This window comes from Stigmatopora nigra, chromosome 17 (assembly GCF_051989575.1).
Source record: "Stigmatopora nigra isolate UIUO_SnigA chromosome 17, RoL_Snig_1.1, whole genome shotgun sequence".
NCBI lineage: Eukaryota > Metazoa > Chordata > Actinopteri > Syngnathiformes > Syngnathidae > Stigmatopora > Stigmatopora nigra.
Window position 1 is genome coordinate 3,182,885 of NC_135524.1, and position 17,835 is coordinate 3,200,719.

Sequence of the window (17,835 nt, forward strand, 5' to 3'; positions counted from 1 at the left end):
CTCGATGATTTAACAGCGTTGCTTTGAAAACCTGTTCTGACTTCCACTGAAAAAATAATAAAAGCCTTTGTTTTTAAAAGTTTGTTGTCCTTATTAGTCGACTTACCTGATCATATATAAATAACAGTTATTTACTGTTGTATTACTCAATGTGTGCAATCATCCTGTTTGTATTCATTTAAAAAAATAACACTACAAAATTGGATAGACGGGACAAACCTCACTAATCCCCTCAGAGGTCGCAGGGGTGCCGGAGCCTAGTTCAGATAACTACAAACAATACACAAACTTGTTGTTTTTAAGATCAGTGATTGTTTATTATTGCCCATGTGAGCATCTTTGGTTATGACAATTTATACAGACAAGCGGTTTGGACAATGAATACATTCAGATGTGCTCTATGGTTGAAAGGTCAAAATAATGGGAGACGTACACAGCTAGGACACCTGGGTAATGTAGTCTTTAAAACAAAAACAGACAAAAGTATATGTTTTTAAAACAATGTTTGTCCTCTGTTGATGTTCATTAAATGGTAGGTGTGAAATGACTTTCGTGACTCCTGTTATTATCATTTTAGTGATACTATATGGTAGATGAAACCCCTAGTTTAATAACTGTAGTTCTGTGTATCCAGGTAGCTTTTGGCATACATATTTGAGCTACAAGCTAGCTCCTCGCCATGGAGCACGTCTCCTCCAGCAAGGCGCACTCCCCCGAGAAAGATGACGACTCTGCGGACACTTGGAGCGACGATGACTGCTTCGTCGACGCATTCGGTGATCTGGCGGCGTTACCGGTTGAAACTAGTGAGCGAAGACCGACGTGTTTACGGTGCCGGTGAGCAGAACGTTTATACCACCTCGGGCTAAGCTAATGCTAAGCAAACAGAGCTGTCAAACGGCACAGTGGCAAGGGAAAGCCCAATTGGTTAAATGGTCTGTCTCGGGTCGATTATAACCAAAACAAAGATCCACAATGGTCTTTGAGGGACTAGTTTGCTGATCCCTAAGTTATACTAATGTAGAAATGATGGATGGTAAAATAATGTTTCCTTCTCATATCATCATGCAGGCGTCCTCAGAAAGTGTGTTTGTGTCCTTTTCTACCTACAAAACCTCTGGACGTGTCCACATGTCTCTACATAGTGCAACATCCTGCAGAGGTGAGTCTTTATCCTAGCATTGGCTGCAATTGATGGTCAATGACAGCCGATGAGTAATGTTAAACAATGAATACATGTTTTATTATTATTTTCTCCACTTGACACTTTCCGATTTTCTATATGTGACCCCTTTCAGGAAAGCAGAGTTCTTCGGACGGTGCCTCTTCTCGCTGCATGTTTGCCTCCAGGAAAGTGCAACGTTATAATCGGAAGGCGCTTTAACGAGGCTAAGTAAGTGGCATCTTCTTGAACTTTTCATCAGACTCTTACCCATAGAGATTCTGATAGAAAAAAATAAATCCCCTACAGTGATGTGACCTTAACAATGACCCCAATCAACATTCTCTTAGAAAATTCACCTCCACCTTTGAAAACATGGTTTTCTGTTTCTTTATTTCATCTTTTTATTATTATTTCAGGAACCCAGAATTAGCCGAAGTATGCCAGGACAGCCGAACATTAATTCTGTACCCAGGCCCCAACTCCCGGAACCTGGAAGACTTCATTCAGCGACCACAGGAGGGCGACATAACGCACAACATCATCCTCATCGATGGTACATGGAGCCAGGCTAAGAACATTTTCCTCAAAAACAGCATGCTCCATCTCCCCAAACAGGTTTGTGGATTGAATACATTAACAATTAGCCTACATTAGCAAGTTTTGGAATCAATGAATGCTTCTAAACATGACATTATTTATAATCCCAGTTTATGTCCACCAGGTACAGCTAAACAGAAGTCTGTCGAGCCAGTATGTGATCCGTACGCAGCCCTCCAACATCTGCCTGTCGACACTGGAGTGTGCCGCTGTCGCTCTGTCCATCCTGGAATGCAACGACATCTTTCAAGAGGTACATTTAAGGGGCAAAAATCATACAGTATACTAATGTGTTTGTTCTCCCTGTGTTTTGAGCTCAGGTGCTGCTAAAGCCACTGAAGGCCCTTTGTTCCTTCCAGCTGGAGCACGGTGCTCAGGTGCACCACAGCAAGGAGCACCTGTTGAAGAATGGCATGTATGACAAAACTATGCCCAAGAATAAGCGAAAGATCAAGAGGCTGGAGAAGTTGGTCACGGACCACAATTGCCTGCTGAGATGATGTCGTATGAACCAGTGTTTTTGGGCCTGATGGACACTTATTTATTTTGCTTCATTTTGGAAAGGACACATTTTTTTTTTAAAATGTAAATACATTGTTTTTGTTTTAATTGCACCTTCCATATTTCCTGGTCTTATTTAGTTTACCAGGGTATATTTTTGCATTATGTTTGAATGACTTGAAGTGCTTAGAGATGAGCAACAGTACCCAATTTGTTATTTGAAGAAAATGTATACATGAAGTAGTATTGGAGTGTGTTTTAATTCAAATGTATATAATAATAAAAATGTGTGTTTGAATACAATTTGTAATGATCATGGTTTCAATTAATTCAATCAATCTTTTCTTTGGTAACACAAAATGAAAAATGAATTTTCATCTATGCTAAAAGAAAGGCCTAATGTGGTTTGATATCTCTCTGGAGACATAGTTTTATGAGTATTTATATAAAAGATGCTGTCTATAACACACACATACACACACAGACCAAATTCGGCGCATGCGCAATAGCTCGTCATCCTATTCCTCGAGACTCGGGCCCTGCGTCCGCCATCTTTATCGGCTACCCCATTGTTCGCCTTGTATTACTATTCCCCACCCCGCCCCCAGTCTTGGCGGCTTTATCGTCTTCATACTGCGCCACAAAAAAGCGGACACGGTGTCATCGGCAGCTTTGCGCGACGGTCGTGGACTTGCCCCCGCCCCGCGTTTGTCACTTGGTCTTGGCCTGCGAAGTTCCAAACAGAATGGATGATGACCAGCCCAAAACCCTGTGAGTATGCTACGGTTGTCTCGTTAGCTTAGCTTGTGTCGTTTGCCTAACACGGGAGCTAAAGTGCTAAATGTACCCCTCAAAGCAGGGAATCAAAGGATCGCCAACCCAAATACAATTACAAATGCTATGTTCTTTTATCTTTTTAACGGAAATAATGAACTATTTGCTTTTGTGTGTGCAGGTACGTGGGTAATCTGTCACGGGATGTGACAGAAGCCCTTGTCCTGGAGCTTTTTGGACAGATCGGACCCTGCAAGAGCTGTAAAATGATAATAGATGTGAGTTCAATAGGTTACTCATCTTATTTTTCTTCATGTAAACATCTTTAGTTATAAAGATCAAATGTGAAGTCATCTTTCTCCAGAAAATAGACTGCAGATAATAGGCTACTAAATGATAATAACAGGCAGTGAATAGTCATTTCCATCCACCCATCATTATACAAATGTTACTACATATTGTTATGCTAAAGGTAATGATCTAATTTCATTAAGTAGGGTAAAATGACAGATTTGATTTAAAAAAAATGCATCTTTGTTCATCTACTTTTACCAGTGCTAAAGTGTCAGGCAGTACAATTAAACGCTGTATTGCTCTATGGCAAGAAGTACAATTGCCTTGTGTATCCACTTGTTCATTCATAAATTAAACATGCTTACATATCCCTACCAAGTACTAAGAAACAAGATTCTAATGAGTTTTTTTTTTTTGTCTATTTCAGACGGCGGGTCATGATCCTTACTGCTTTGTGGAATTCTACGAGCATAGACACGCCATGGCCACCATCGCGGCCATGAACGGTCGGAAAATTCTGGGTAAGGTAAGCAAACTTATCTCCTTCGGCTGGGGCCCCTCGGACCGGGGGCTTCTGGGACTAATTTTGCTGTGAAATCCTCCACAAAGAAAAAAAAACCTTACAAGCCTGCTCGCTCCACGTGTATTACTGTATTGGGCGAAGGATGACATTCCCCTACTACTCCATTTTACTACTCTGTGTGTATGTGTGTGTGTGTGTTCTGTTATTGATTTGATGTTCCACCTTTTTCCACTAGACGCCACACTTGTAGCAAGACAAACATTCAGTTGAAAATATTCTATTCCTCAACAGGTATTGAAGGAGCGTTTGAGGAGTAGAACAAGTTCGTAAAATTCACTTGTTTGTAAGTCCCTTGTTATTTGGACCTTACTTCCTTCAGTTTTTGCTCCAAAATTGTTTTTGGACTGATTATTGTTCCTGATTTCTGACTGTTTGTTTTTTTTTTTTTTGTTGATGGGAAGGTCTGTAACCTTTTTGTATTAATCAGTAGTGCTGGAAAAGAAGCCACCACGAAAAAAATGCTTCAAAATCAGCAATTCATGTTTAAGTGGTGTGTGACAGACAAGCGGTCTAATGAAAGAAAACATAGCAAATTTCACTCCTTGCCTAACATTTCACACATGCTTTTTTTGGTCATGTTATGTCTTTTAATAGGAAGTCAAGGTTAACTGGGCCACCACGCCGACCAGCCAAAAGAAGGACACAAGCAGTAAGTACTAACTTGCACTATAAATAAGTTAGCATTTTACACATGGACTCTGACTTAAAATATATTAAACACATTTTTTTTTAAACAAAATCTACATAAAATAGTGCCACACATTTTCTACAGAAACCTAGTCTAATAAATCCCTTTTTTTAAATATACTAGTGATTCAAACATATTTTCAGCATGAGTGCAAAATTATGTAGATGAGGCCCTACATTATATTAAATTTTTTTATATTTTATCAAGGTGAACATTTTTATAAATGTCTTTTAGGTCACTTCCATGTTTTTGTCGGCGATCTGAGTCCAGAGATTACCACAGATGACATCAAGGCGGCTTTCGGTCCCTTTGGGAAAATATCGTGAGTCCATGATCTCCATTTTCAGTGTTTTGCTAAGTTAGCCTCTTTTAACTTTGTTGTAAAACTACTTACACCAATGTATACTTCTGTAATTTGTGATCATGTGCAATGTATGACTGACTTGTGCATAATTTTGTTGTTGCATAGGGATTGTCGGGTAGTGAAGGATATGGCTACAGGAAAATCCAAAGGCTATGGCTTTGTGTCCTTCTTCAACAAATGGGTGAGCACACCGTTTTATACTGTTCGGTACTGCATGACGCTCAAATTGACGCTCTTGTTGTCGTGTGCAGGATGCGGAGAACGCCATCCAGCAGATGGGCGGCCAGTGGCTGGGAGGAAGGCAGATCAGGACCAATTGGGCCACACGGAAGCCCACGCCCAAATCTACTAATGAAAGTGTGTTCAGTGACAGCATGAAGTCATTTTTGTCATTGTTTTTTTAAATTATATTTTTCAATGCTGCTTTTTGCCTGGCAGCTAGCACCTCAAAGCAGCTTTCCTTTGACGAGGTGGTCAACCAATCCAGCCCCAGCAACTGCACAGTCTACTGCGGAGGACTGACAGCAGGCCTCACAGGTGAGCAAAAAATAAGAATAATCTTTTGTTTTTATATTAACCCGCAAATGTTTTTTTTTTCATTCATCTTCCCAGAGCAAATTATGAGGCAGACCTTCTCCCCCTTTGGTCAAATCATGGAAATCCGCGTTTTTCCAGACAAGGGCTATTCGTTTGTGAGGTCAGTTTATTTCCCCTTTAGAAAATAACTATAGAATGGGTTTCAACTATAGATTATGAAAACAAACAATGTAATGTTTTGAAATACTAACTGTACTGTCTTGAAGCTATGTTAGGCTCTAACTTGAATTTTTCCCATGTAGATTCAACTCTCATGAGGCGGCCGCCCACGCCATCGTTTCCGTCAACGGCACTTCAGTGGAGGGCTTTGTGGTCAAGTGCTACTGGGGCAAAGAGACCACCGACTTGGTCAGCCCCATCCAACAGGTCCAGATGCCTCAAAGCACGGTGAGCTTCGCGGCGCAGCCCTACAGCCAATGGGGACAGTGGTACGGCAACACGCAGCAAATTGGACAGTACGTACCCAACGGGTGGCAGGTCCCCAGTTACAGTGTCTATGGACAGAGTTGGGATCAACAGTGCTACAAGTGAGTAAAATATGGAAAATAGGATTGGATATTCAATTGTGGTTACTTTGTTGTCCAGTATTAAGAGTCTAATGAAGAAAATATATGATTTTTAAAAAGGCCTTTACTATTTTTGCTTTTGTTCAGTCCTCTTCCTTCTGGCGCCGGATGGACCGGCGTGGGCACGGTGACCAATGGCGGCATGGTTGAACCCGGTCAGGGAGTCAACGGGACCATGCTCGCCAACCAAGCTGGCATGGCTGGCACGGCCGGCTTCCACACCCACTGATCTCACCCTCTGGGATGCCACTTATTGCTTTTGGGTTTGGGGCACAGTTTGGTATTAATTTCTTTTTTTTTCTTTTGTTTTTGAATTGATCGACCCGGCTCGGTCAAGTTGAGCACAGCTGCAGTTTATATTTTAGCGAAAGGTGGCGTTGGTTAAGATAGATTTCTTTTTTTTTGCAGAGCCAAAGAGATCTTTTTTTTTTTCTCCTTTCATTCCATGTTTCGTGTCCCCCTCACTTTTAGTCCTGGCCATTTCTCCGGGTGCCAAAGTCATTCTTGTGAAATGTAGGGAATCACTGAGAGTGAGAAAGAAGCTAAAATGCTACAAAACTACAACCTAAGGAGCCCAAATGACTTTTGTGTGCATGAACAGACAATTTGACACACAAGACAGGACACCCCCAACCACATCAATCTGAAAGGACTATAACCTCAGTTTTTTTTCCTTCTTTCTTGGCTTGTATAAACAACTTTTTGCCTTTTTTGTTTTTCCAGTTTGGAGAACTTGACTGTGTTATGGAGGGGAGAAAAATGTTGCATTGACACCAAGCAACCATGGTTTTATTTCGATAACAACAAGCGGCTGCTGACTTTATTTTTTTTTTGTCTTTTAAATTAGAATTTTCAATCATTTTTTGCAAGGACAAGAACTGCCACGCTTGTCTTTACTCAACAGGCAGGGAATTATTGCACAAATACTGAAAGAAGATCACCCAATTTGCCGTGTTTTTTGTTTCTTTTTTGCATTCCACCTTTTGTAATTTCATTTTGGAAGTCTTATTGTAAATAACTGAGTGCTCTGTTCAATTGTATCTGTATAAAGATGTGATGTTCATTCGGAACATTTGTGTGATTACTGAGTGTGTGCACGCATGAGTTCATGAGAGAGTGATTATGACTGTCTAAATAAAAGTGTGACATGTAAGGCAAGTTTCCATGTAAATGTTTTCAAACTTCAAATGGGTTTTTCATTAAGGGAAAGATTATTAAGTACAATCAACTATGACAAAATACCCCATGTATGTATATGCGGGGATAATTTTTGCTGGTATACCGTGACAATAGTAACGATCAGTGACAGTAGAGTCATTGACTACCAGCTTATGAGACTATGAATTTTAGCCAAAACGGTCTTGTTGAGATTGGTTTTCATAAATATTGGTGATTATATTATTTTTATTTTCCCAGTACAAAAGTCGGTGTACGGCATACATGATTTGAAATGGTAAAAAATGTATAAAATACATATAAAACGTACAAGTTGACAGGTATGCTGTTTTATAGCATCAAGACCACACAACTCATGACTATTCTTCGTCATCTTCTAAACATAGACGGGTTGGGAGGACAACGCACCTCTTAGGAGCGAGGTAAGCAACTCACCATCTTTTCCACTTTCAATGTGACAGGACAATATGGGCGTGGTTACGGCACCACGCCCATATTGACGACGCGGAAGGAGTTAATTGAGTGCATGCGCAGTCATTCTTTCTTTTGGTTGGAACGCTGGTGGTCTAGCACGCCAAGGAGGTAAGAAATCGAGCATTTCACTGGCTTAAATGCGTTTTTATCACGCGATCAGGAGATTTTTCAGCAATCAATTGAGCCCAAAACGCCAACAAATCTTTCCGTTTAATGCCAGGTTTAACACACCGTCGACAATTTAAGTATGGGCTTCTTTTCTCGACCGGCTTTGTGCCACATCATGTTACTAGTCAGCATTCGTGTTAGCGTCACGATTTGACTTAAAAAGCATGTTCTCCGTTTTCTATCCATGATTGAGTCGTGTTGCAAGACTTTAAATTTAATCAAACAACGCAAGACATCAACTGACAGTTTCCTGGGTAAGTGCTCACTCTAGATTGACATCCAGGGGCACGACTTAGTTCCTGTTGTTTTGTATGTAATCGTTTTCATTCTGAATGCTAAACACCCGTTCCCGATTTGTAATTGTTCTGGTTTTACAAAAGAATTACGTGTATACAGAATTGAAGCCAACTTTCTCCTTGCGCACTGGTGTCAAAGTACCGGCCCGCGGGCCAAATCTGGCCCACCGTGTCATTTTGTGCGGTCCGAGAAAGTAAATCATGAGTGCTGACTTTCTGTTAGGATCAAATTTAAATGAAGTTTATACATATTATTACCTCATATTCCCCTTTTTAAAATCAATAATTGTATTTTTAATCCATTTGTTACTTTTTGTTTTTAAATTTAAAGAAGCATGTTGTAAAATCTAAAATTAAATTAATTTAAATAGTTTTCCATGCTAATGTTGAACATTTTCCCCCAAATATTTTGTTACCATTTGAAATAAAAACAAATTATTACAAGATTTTCCTTCATGAAGAAAAAAAAAAGGTTAAACATTTGTTTTAGATCTATAAACTGAATATTTAGGGATTTTGATGCAGTTTTTTAATCCAATTTAAATAGAAAAAGAATATCTAAAATAGTACAGCTGACGTGAAATCAAGTTGACCTTATTGCGGCCCACGAACCAACCCGAGTTTGACACCCTGTCCTAGCTGTTAACCTCAGTCTGTATATTGAATCGCCTTGTCTGGAAAAGGGAAAATAGGACTCGCTAACTTATTTTTATTCTTTATCCTGATTGTTTATTAAAGTTCTTGTAAGGTTTCTCTATGCTATAATTGTTTGGCAACCCCCAAATGCCTTGGTTAAATCAAGTTTCCACTGTTTAACCACCAAGATAAAAACTACTTCCCATTAAAAAAAAAAAACTAAGCCTACATGTTGAATCTCCAGGTTGTATATATGCTAACTTGTGCTTTTTTCTCTGTTTAGCACCAAGATGCAGCTTTCTTTGTGCCGAGATGACTCTTGAGGTTACAGAAGGGGAGACTGGGACTGATCAAGGTAAAACTTAGCCCCACAAAAAGAAAGTTGAATCTCCAGTTTCTATATATTCTAACTTTTGCTATTTTTCTTGCACACAACAGGCCTGAGGTATCTTGGTTGCCCACTTGAAGATGTCTCTCTTGCATCATATGCTGTCTCTGTATTTCTGAAAATCCAAATAAAATAAAAGCCTAAATCATGATGACATTTCACTGGCCATTCATTTCCACAGCTTTTTGACTAGATGTTTAAGGTAAGAGGGTTGTCATTTAATATTGGAGAAAGAAAAGTTTTTTTTCCTTCTAATTTAAATTCTAATTTTATAAGTGTTTATCCCCCCCCAATTTTTTCAAAGATTTATCCCCTGCTTTTTTCAAATTTAATTTTCTAAGTACTTATCCACCCTTTTTTAAAGATTTATTTACTAAGGATTTATCCCCCCTGCTTTTTTCAAATTTAATTTTTTAAGTATTTATCCACCCTTTTTTAAAAATTTATCCCCCCTGCTTTTGTCAAAGGTTTATCCACCTTTTAAAAAAATATTTTCAGTATTTATCCCCCCTTTTTTCAAATTTTATTTTCTAAGTGTTTATCCCCATTTTTTGTCAATTTTTTTTTCTAAGTGTTTATCTCCCCTGTTTTTGTCAATTTTTTTTTCTAAGTGTTTATCCCCCCTTTTTTTGTCAATTTTTTTTCTAAGTGTTTATCCCCCCTTTTTTTGTCAATTTTTTTTTCTAAGTGTTTATCCCCCCTTTTTTTGTCAATTTTTTTTTCTAAGTGTTTATCCCCCCTTTTTTTGTCAATTTTTTTTCTAAGTGTTTATCCCCCCTTTTTTTGTCAATTTTTTTTTCTAAGTGTTTATCCCCCCTTTTTTTGTCTTTTTTTTCTAAGTGTTTTCTGTTAATCTACAAATGTTTTCTTATGTATGCTGAAGTTAAAATGTTTACTTGTAAATAAAAAAATTTAAACTCTGATTATTACTTGCATTTTTTTGTTAGATAAAGACCAACACATGTTTACATTTCAAAGCTTTTATTTTGAAAAACTTGAATAAAATGAAGTAATTCCTCTAGTCACCAGCAGGAAATCTGGAAAAACAGGAAACCAGCTTTTATTTTGAAAAAGTTTGTAGATTGGTTCCCGTTGGTGGTCCAGCATCGTAAAAAATCGAATCTTCTCCACCCTCTGGTGGAGAAGATTCGAAAAATGAAAAGGGGGGGTTAGTACACAGTTAGTTCAAAAAACAATGAGAAGGGCTCACCTTTTATTTTGAAAAACTTTGTAGATTGGTTCCCGTTGTTGGTCCAGCATCGTAAAAAATCGAATCTTCTCCACCCCCTGGTGGAATTTCTGGAAAACAAAAAAAGGGGGGTCATTACATAGAGTTAAATAAAAAAGAAATGAGAAGGGCTCACCTTTTATTTTGAAAAACTTCATAAATTGGGAGTTCCTGAGGCTATCTGTTCATAGGCAGAATCCAGGTCCCCTGATGGAATTCTGACAAACAAAAAAGGGGGTCATTACACAGAGTTATATAAAAGAAAAGGGCTCACCTTTTATTTTGAAAAACTTCATAAATTGGGAGCTCCTGAGGCTATCTGTTCATAAGCAGAAACCAGGTCCCCTGATGAATTCTGAAAAACAAAAATAGGAGTCAATACAGAGTTAAACATAAAACCATTGAGAAGAGCTCACCTTTTATTTTGAAAAACTTCATAAATTGGGAGCTCCTGAGGCTATCTGTTCATAGGCAGAAACCAGGTCCCTCTGGTGGATTCTGAAAAACAAAAAAAAGGGGTTAGTACACTTAAATAAAAAACATTGGGAAGAGATCACCTTTTATTTTGAAAAACGTGGTACACAGGCATGGAATTTTGAAAAATAAAACATTCACAATGTCTTACCTTTTATTTTGAAAAAAACTCATAGATATGCTCAGGCAGAAGAAATCTATGAGTTTTTTCAAAATAAAAGGCAAGACCCTGGAAATGTTTTTTTTTTGGTTTTTCAGGTTTCCTGCCTGTCGAGATAGGCTCAGGCTGGAATTCTGAAAAATAAAAAAACATTCACAAGGTCATACCTATTATTTTGAAAAAACTCATAGATATGCTCAAGCAGAACAAATCTATGAGTTTTTGCAAAATAAAAGGTAAGACCTTGGAAATGTTATTTTGTTTTTCAGAATTCCAGCCAAGGGGAGCAGGTTTCCTGCCTATGTCGAGATAGGCTCTGGCAGAACCAATCTTGACATAGGTAGGAAACCAAAAAAGGAGTGAAGCCACAATAGAATAAAGTACAGACTAGCGCCGAACATCAAAATTTGACAAAACTACCTCCTACATTTAGCTTTTTTTCTATGAAACATCAAAAGGCAATATTAGACAGTCTGCTGTGAAGACTAAAAAACGATCAGTCCATTTTCCTCCACAAAACTATATCAGGATCTTTATCAAGTGGTGGGAAATTTGAAAACACTGGACAGGGCCCTTCAAGGTTAAAATAAATCCTACTTCAGTCTCAAGTTTTCAGTCAATTATTTTAAATCTGTCAATTCTTAAAAAATAAATATCCAAAAAGTTTGTTTTACTCTTAAGCTGAGGAAAATATTGTTATGTTTAAATTAGTCAAAAATGACACCTGCACTATTGAATACATGTCTCACTTAGGTTGTCAAAACCACATTTAAAACTAAATAAAAAGGTCCAAGCCCTAAGATCTTTAAGAAATTTAAGGGGGTAAAGTATATTTATTTAACTGCACAGTTCTATGACAGCAGATATTTTTAAATTCAGAATGTGGAAACTCACAAGCGGGAGCTACTCCTTCACTTGCCACTATAGTCATTTTTAAAATTAAAATCAATACTAAAATCTACTTTACGGTCTTTCATTTATCACAGCCATGTCTGGTCTAGATTAGCCGCGATAATCGAGGGATTACTGTGTACTCCTTACACATCCACTAAAGGCATGTGTGGGAGACTTATCCATAGGTTTTTGCTATTTAAAAAAAAAACACCAAGTTAGTTAGTGTTTTCATTCCAAATTTGAATGCATCAATATGAAAAACGAGCCAATTGCGCAAAGCCTTGAATACTAAACGTTGCCGTGTAAATATAACACGGCTAAAGGAAATCGGAACTATTTAAATGACCCACTTTGTTATGGTGTCAACAAGCTGCTCCTCTCTGGTCGTTTTGGCCACATTCTTGTTTCCCAGCAGTCGGTGATCGTTGAGGAACTGAAACACACAATGGAACGATTACTTTTTAAACAAAGAGCGATCGGTGACGCAATGTAGCCAATTTGTTTGCAAACGTTTTTGTCTGCACACACTTGGGGCTGCATCACGTCAACGAATCATGCAAGCGTCAAAAATCGCTCTTAAGGCGAGAACTGGGGCTTCGAAATCCCCAATTGACAACAAACCGAATGTGATGCATCGTCCAGTGAGAAGTTTGTCGGGCTTTCTTCGGCAAATCGTCACGTTTGAGCTGCTCTGCAGTGCACGCACGCACATACGCCCATCCTGCTTCCTGGTCTATCAGCCATTGCGGCGTCTGACGTCGGCTATTTGAACTCTGGCCTCGGCCACGCCTATTAAAGGGACACATACAAAATATATACATATATTTTGTTTCATAATAACGTGCATTAGTCAGTATATGTTTGTGTGGAGGGGCTGTAAATGCTTTTTGGTTGGACTTTAATACTTTAAAATACAGTAGAATTGCACATTTTGAACATTGTGATGACATGCACTTTGGTGTTTGTTTTTTTACTTCTAGACATATCATGATACAAATCGCATTTATTTTACCGTATTTAAACAATAGACAACATCGGAAAAGAAACTGTTTGGGAAAAAACGCTTACAATTGGGAAAAACAGCACTAGTGCGAGCATTTTTTTACCCCATTCATTATTATTACATACAGAAATAGAAAAAACACTTAGTTGTAAACAACAACAACAAAAATACAGCAAGCAAGGTAGGCGGGGCTTGGTCTATCGCTCTTCCCCCAGCCCCCTCCTCGGAAGTGGACACTAGCTGTCTACTTTCCCCAAATTTATTTTTATATTTAACCATAACACCCCAATCAAAAGCCAAGATGGAGTATTGAGCCGAAAACGGGTCCCCGATTTCCCCGACTTTATTCATACCGAGAGGACCGGATGAAATCCAACTGTGGTTTTCTCCGCTTCGCAGGGGAGGTGAGGCTTTTGGGCTCCGTCTACTTCCCGGATATTAAGCAGCTAGCTATTTAAATGCCTCGTTCAATTATAATCAGATCTGTGTGTTTTTGGTTGATTACAACCAAAGAGGATTCTTCTTACTCATTAAGTAACAAATATATTTCTTCTCAAAGAAGTCATATAGTTTATCTGCGACATCAGGTCAACAAGATAGCTAGTTGTACGGAAACTGTAAGAATAACAGTTCCATCGAATAGTTGGGTTTAACTCAAATATTCCCAAAAGATCTCATCCGTGAGACACGAAGACAATTAATGACAGGTCGATATTATTTTACAATAAAAAGATCTAAATTGTTGTATTGCTCATTCAATGTATTTCATTGCATAATAAAACATACATACATATTATGACTCGTTTCCCAGGAAGTAGCCATATACACTTGTACTGACCTGTATCCCCTTGCAGGTAGCTGTATCCAGTGGGGAGGAAGGCTTAACCAGGGTGAGAAAGAATGAAGTTCTTCGAACCCTGGGGAGTCCACAGGCTGGCTTTTCTTCTAGAAAATGCCATGTCTAAGGAAGCCGGTATGTGGAGGGGCTATGTGCCAAAGAAGCCTACTTCACAGGTACATACACATCTCTTGTATTATATTATGCTCATGAAATCTGGTCAATATAAGGCCATAACTCAAAGTAGTGGGTAGAGGGTTGAATAGTACACAGTCATGCATGTTCATCACTATAATTATGATATAAAATAGAATGTTTTAGAATGTTGTACAGTTTTGGTAGCCCAAAGGCGCTCCAGAAATTTAAACAGTAATCAGCCACAGTTTAAACTTTGATCCTTGGTGATTGTTTAATCTACTAATCCGGTGTTCTACGAAACACAGTGTTCAGAGAATAAGCTGATTTTGTGTCTTAAGTAGTAGCACATTCAAACTAAAAATTGTGACTGCTGTTATGAGCATGCAAGAAACTATTGTTACAGTAATTGTATGTTTTTTTTTTTTTTAATTGTAGGATACAGATATCTCCCCGACTCAGCGGGATAAGGCCGTGTGCTGGCTGACGGAACTCCACGGCAGACTGCAGCTGTACCCAGAAACTCTGGTGTTAGCTGTTGGCATTCTGGACCGCTTCCTCTCTTCCATCAAGGTAAGAAAAGGCAAATTATATAAACTCTTGTATGCCAGAGAAGTATATAACATTACTCTATACTCTTTGTGTTCTTCAGGCTCGTCCAAAGTACCTCCGCTGCATTGCGATTACATCTTTCTTCCTGGCTGTCAAGACCTGCGAGGAGGATGAGGTAAAGACAGAGGCAAGAAGTTTAGCAGAGGGATCAATTGCCTTCACCAAAAGTCTACTTTTGTCTTTCTCTCAGTGTGTACCCTCTCTGAAAGAGTTGGTCGAATCCAGCAGTTGTGGCTGTTCTCCATCAGAGATCCGGAGGATGGAAATCATCATCCTGGACAAATTGAACTGGGATCTTCACTACGCCACTCCGCTGGACTTCCTGCATATATTAAGTCTTTATACATTACATCTTTAAAATAAAAAGACCATGTGTTTTTTTTCCTAAAAAATAGACCATGTATAGTAAGGCTTTTTAAATTTATTTTTTTAGAATACACCATTATAGTATTGCCTCTTTTCTGCAGTTCCATGCAATGGTGTTGTCATGTTGTTCTGGGCTGTTGGACTCGTTGTTGGGACTGAACCGTTCTCAACATCTTGCCATGCTCACTCGACGACTTTACCGCTGTTTGGAAGATCACTCACTCATTCAGGTATGACCTATTTGTCAAGGAATATTAAACTCTATAGACATAACCTTTAAAGTGTTTGAATAGTTTGCATTTTCCCCTGCTCTTATACTTGGACTTTAATGTTGGTGTCCTCTTAACCTATAGCTGAGAGGATCCATGCTGGCCTTGGCACTCATCACTCTGGAACTGGAGACCTGCTGCCCTGACTGGCTGCCTCTCACCATTGAGCTGCTAAAGAAGGCCCAGGTACTGTCGCTACTTCTAATATGTTGATTACAAAAACAATATAAGCTTAGCCAGTGTAACAAGAATACATTGTGTAATATTAGAGTTAGTCATGTCAATGGAAAAAAACAGTTGAGTGCTTATGACCAAATATATTATATGATCTAAATAGCAGCATGACTCCTGTTTCTCAGATCGACACCTCCGAGTTGATTCGAAGTCGAGAGCTGGTGGCGTGCAGTCTTTCCACCTCCAGAGCTTCCCTGCCTCCAAACACTGTCTACATCTACCAACCGTTTCGCAGCCAGCTTCCAGCCCGGATGCCTCGAGGTATAAAAATCACACACTAGCAAATAGGGCCATGTACTAAAGCTCCATGTTTCCCTATTCTCTTTTCAGGGGGGGTTACTACCATCTCCGTTGAATCTTCCACACCAGCAGAGGAACAGCAGTTCGCACACTTCTCTCCCCCGAAAGCCTTCAGTCACCTCTACCGCCTACACCAAGTCACCTTACGCTGCAAGGCCTCCACAAAGCGCAAGGTAATGTCATTTAACCCAGCCGGGATCAAGCCCCCCAGGTTTATTCATGGTTTGTACACTTTCAGGTGGAGGAGATGGAGGTGGATGACTTCTACGATGGAATCAAGCGTCTATACAATGAAGATGGTGTCTCGGCGGCGAGGGCTGGGGTAGAGGACGTCCTGGGAGTAGAGGGTGGGATATCATCGCCCTGCCCGCCGCTGCAGCCTGTTTGCGGCTCGTAGAAACGAGGTATCCACCTCCGCTTATCCCAACCTTCTCCCCACTGACATTTTCCAAAGCAACTTTGCGAGCAAACAATCCCAAACGAACGCTCAAATTTTCCACTCAAGTATGATACATATCACGAATGGGCCAGTATGATTATGTCAGTGGTTTAGATGGTTTTGATAAGCATCATCTGTCCTCCCTAAAAGTGGTCAGGTGTGTATTTTAGGTCAGCTCCCATCGTCTCCTTCAGCCAGAAACAGAGTCCCAAAAAAATGTTAACATAAAAAAAAAGAATAAAAACCTGCTGCTATTATTAGTTACATTCGTTGGACATCTATTTATATAATTATATAGAAGAAAAAAAATCTATTGTTTGTCATGTTTTATTTGTTACCCTCTCTAATCTTGTATTCATTATCCTCTCTAGTCTCTTGTAGTATTCACTGTCTTCTCTTCATGTCTAGAATTGTCACAAGACTGCTTCTATAGGAGCAATTCTGTGGATTTAGGGGTTAGGGCGTGGGCCTTTGAATGCTGGGGTCCTGGTTTTAATTCCAGAGGTTTGTCCACCTGTGTTATCCTCTCTAGTGTCTTGTCTCCTCTTCATGTCTCCAATTGTCACAAGATTGCTTCTAAAGGGTGGTTTAGTGGATGGGACTTAGAATGCTGAGGTCCTAGGTTCAAATCCAGGTCAATTTACCTGTGTGGGATCCCTAAATTATGCATGGAAGATAGATTGGACACTTTACATTACCTGGAGACAGCTATGATAGAATCCAGCATCCTTCTTGACCCTAGAGAGGATAAAGCGGTTTATATGAATGATTATTCCTGTATGGACGCATGAAAAGAGAACATTTTGATGTTTAGCCAAAAGCACTTTCCAATTGCACGTACATTAAATGGCTGTGAAGTCCATTGTCCAAAGTCTGCAACTGCTGGATGTAAGTCATCTGGGGGGGAAAAAACACCCAAGTTAAATTTGAGATCTTAGTTCATGAATCTCCTTACATATTCCTATCAGACATATGCATGTTTTTTGCATGATTGGATCGAAGAAAGATTTGGAGTCAATGTTATTTTGTGTTGCAAAAACACAAGTGCATTATCAGAAGAAGCATGAGAAATGTACTTGCTTTGGTCTAAGTTGAACGCAATTGAAACAAAATGAGTTGTTTACACAAGTCAATACTATGTGCTCTGATTTTATTGTATTTGTTTTGTCCCTGTAAAAAAACAAAAACTCTGTATTATTACCTGCTGAAGGGGTCTGCTGGTTTCTGCTCCCAAAACCTGAATGCATAACGTAAAGCAAATAAAAAGAGAAGTACAACTGATTATATCATCTCATGTTTTTTGTTAATGTACTAATGGGCGATGTATCATTTACATTAATAAGGTTTCAATACATACATTTCAAACAGGAAAAACATTTTATGCAAGTGGGTGAAACACTTATAACTTAGACACTTAGGCAGTAGTACTTATTCTTTTAACTGAATAATATTGAGAAAATCTTTGCGTGCACTTGGGATTTGAACCCATGACCACAGAGGTGGGAGACTGCTGACTTAACCACTGAGCCACCACCCTATGAGGGTAAGTAGTAGTACTTGTACTCTTATCTCATTCATTTACCTGATAATATTAGGAATTTTTTTCCAAGCACTTG

General features: G+C 39.1%; 3 protein-coding genes and 2 long non-coding RNA genes across 6 annotated transcripts; 4 read left to right on the plus strand and 1 right to left on the minus strand.

Moving 5' to 3' along the window:
• The first annotated feature begins 520 nt into the window (after positions 1-520).
• dtwd2 (DTW motif tRNA-uridine aminocarboxypropyltransferase 2) lies at positions 521-2,566 on the plus strand. The gene is made up of 6 exons (XM_077737424.1): positions 521-837; positions 1,072-1,162; positions 1,299-1,393; positions 1,582-1,780; positions 1,887-2,015; positions 2,083-2,566. The coding sequence occupies exons 1-6, from the start codon at positions 680-682 to the stop codon at positions 2,260-2,262; spliced, it is 852 nt and encodes a 283-aa protein (XP_077593550.1). The 5' UTR covers positions 521-679; the 3' UTR covers positions 2,263-2,566.
• Positions 2,567-2,770: 204 nt separating this feature from the next.
• On the plus strand, positions 2,771-7,282 carry LOC144210658 (cytotoxic granule associated RNA binding protein TIA1-like). Its single transcript, XM_077737426.1, has 11 exons — positions 2,771-3,034; positions 3,219-3,315; positions 3,759-3,857; positions 4,509-4,563; positions 4,837-4,924; positions 5,072-5,147; positions 5,218-5,323; positions 5,405-5,503; positions 5,579-5,663; positions 5,806-6,090; positions 6,217-7,282. Exons 1-11 carry the CDS (start codon positions 3,009-3,011, stop codon positions 6,356-6,358), a joined length of 1,158 nt encoding a protein of 385 aa, XP_077593552.1. The 5' UTR covers positions 2,771-3,008; the 3' UTR covers positions 6,359-7,282.
• Positions 7,283-7,797: 515 nt separating this feature from the next.
• Positions 7,798-9,418, plus strand: LOC144210525 (uncharacterized). The gene is made up of 3 exons (XR_013329399.1): positions 7,798-7,887; positions 9,163-9,234; positions 9,318-9,418. It is a non-coding gene; the product is annotated as an uncharacterized LOC144210525 (long non-coding RNA).
• An 813-nt stretch (positions 9,419-10,231) lies between these two features.
• On the minus strand, positions 10,232-14,548 carry LOC144210524 (uncharacterized). Of its 2 annotated transcripts, none has more exons than XR_013329398.1 (8): positions 13,865-14,548; positions 12,645-12,812; positions 12,374-12,456; positions 10,912-10,993; positions 10,770-10,850; positions 10,632-10,713; positions 10,478-10,566; positions 10,232-10,304 (listed from the first exon to the last, which is right to left on the minus strand). It is a non-coding gene; the product is annotated as an uncharacterized LOC144210524 (long non-coding RNA). The 2 variants fall into 2 exon arrangements; XR_013329397.1 differs by having other exon boundaries at positions 10,232-10,401; positions 13,865-14,546.
• ccni (cyclin I) lies at positions 13,214-17,500 on the plus strand. The gene is made up of 10 exons (XM_077737238.1): positions 13,214-13,430; positions 13,881-14,040; positions 14,438-14,572; positions 14,652-14,726; positions 14,802-14,942; positions 15,079-15,207; positions 15,331-15,432; positions 15,606-15,741; positions 15,811-15,953; positions 16,019-17,500. The coding sequence occupies exons 2-10, from the start codon at positions 13,927-13,929 to the stop codon at positions 16,175-16,177; spliced, it is 1,134 nt and encodes a 377-aa protein (XP_077593364.1). The 5' UTR covers positions 13,214-13,430; positions 13,881-13,926; the 3' UTR covers positions 16,178-17,500.
• The last annotated feature ends 335 nt before the right edge of the window (positions 17,501-17,835 follow it).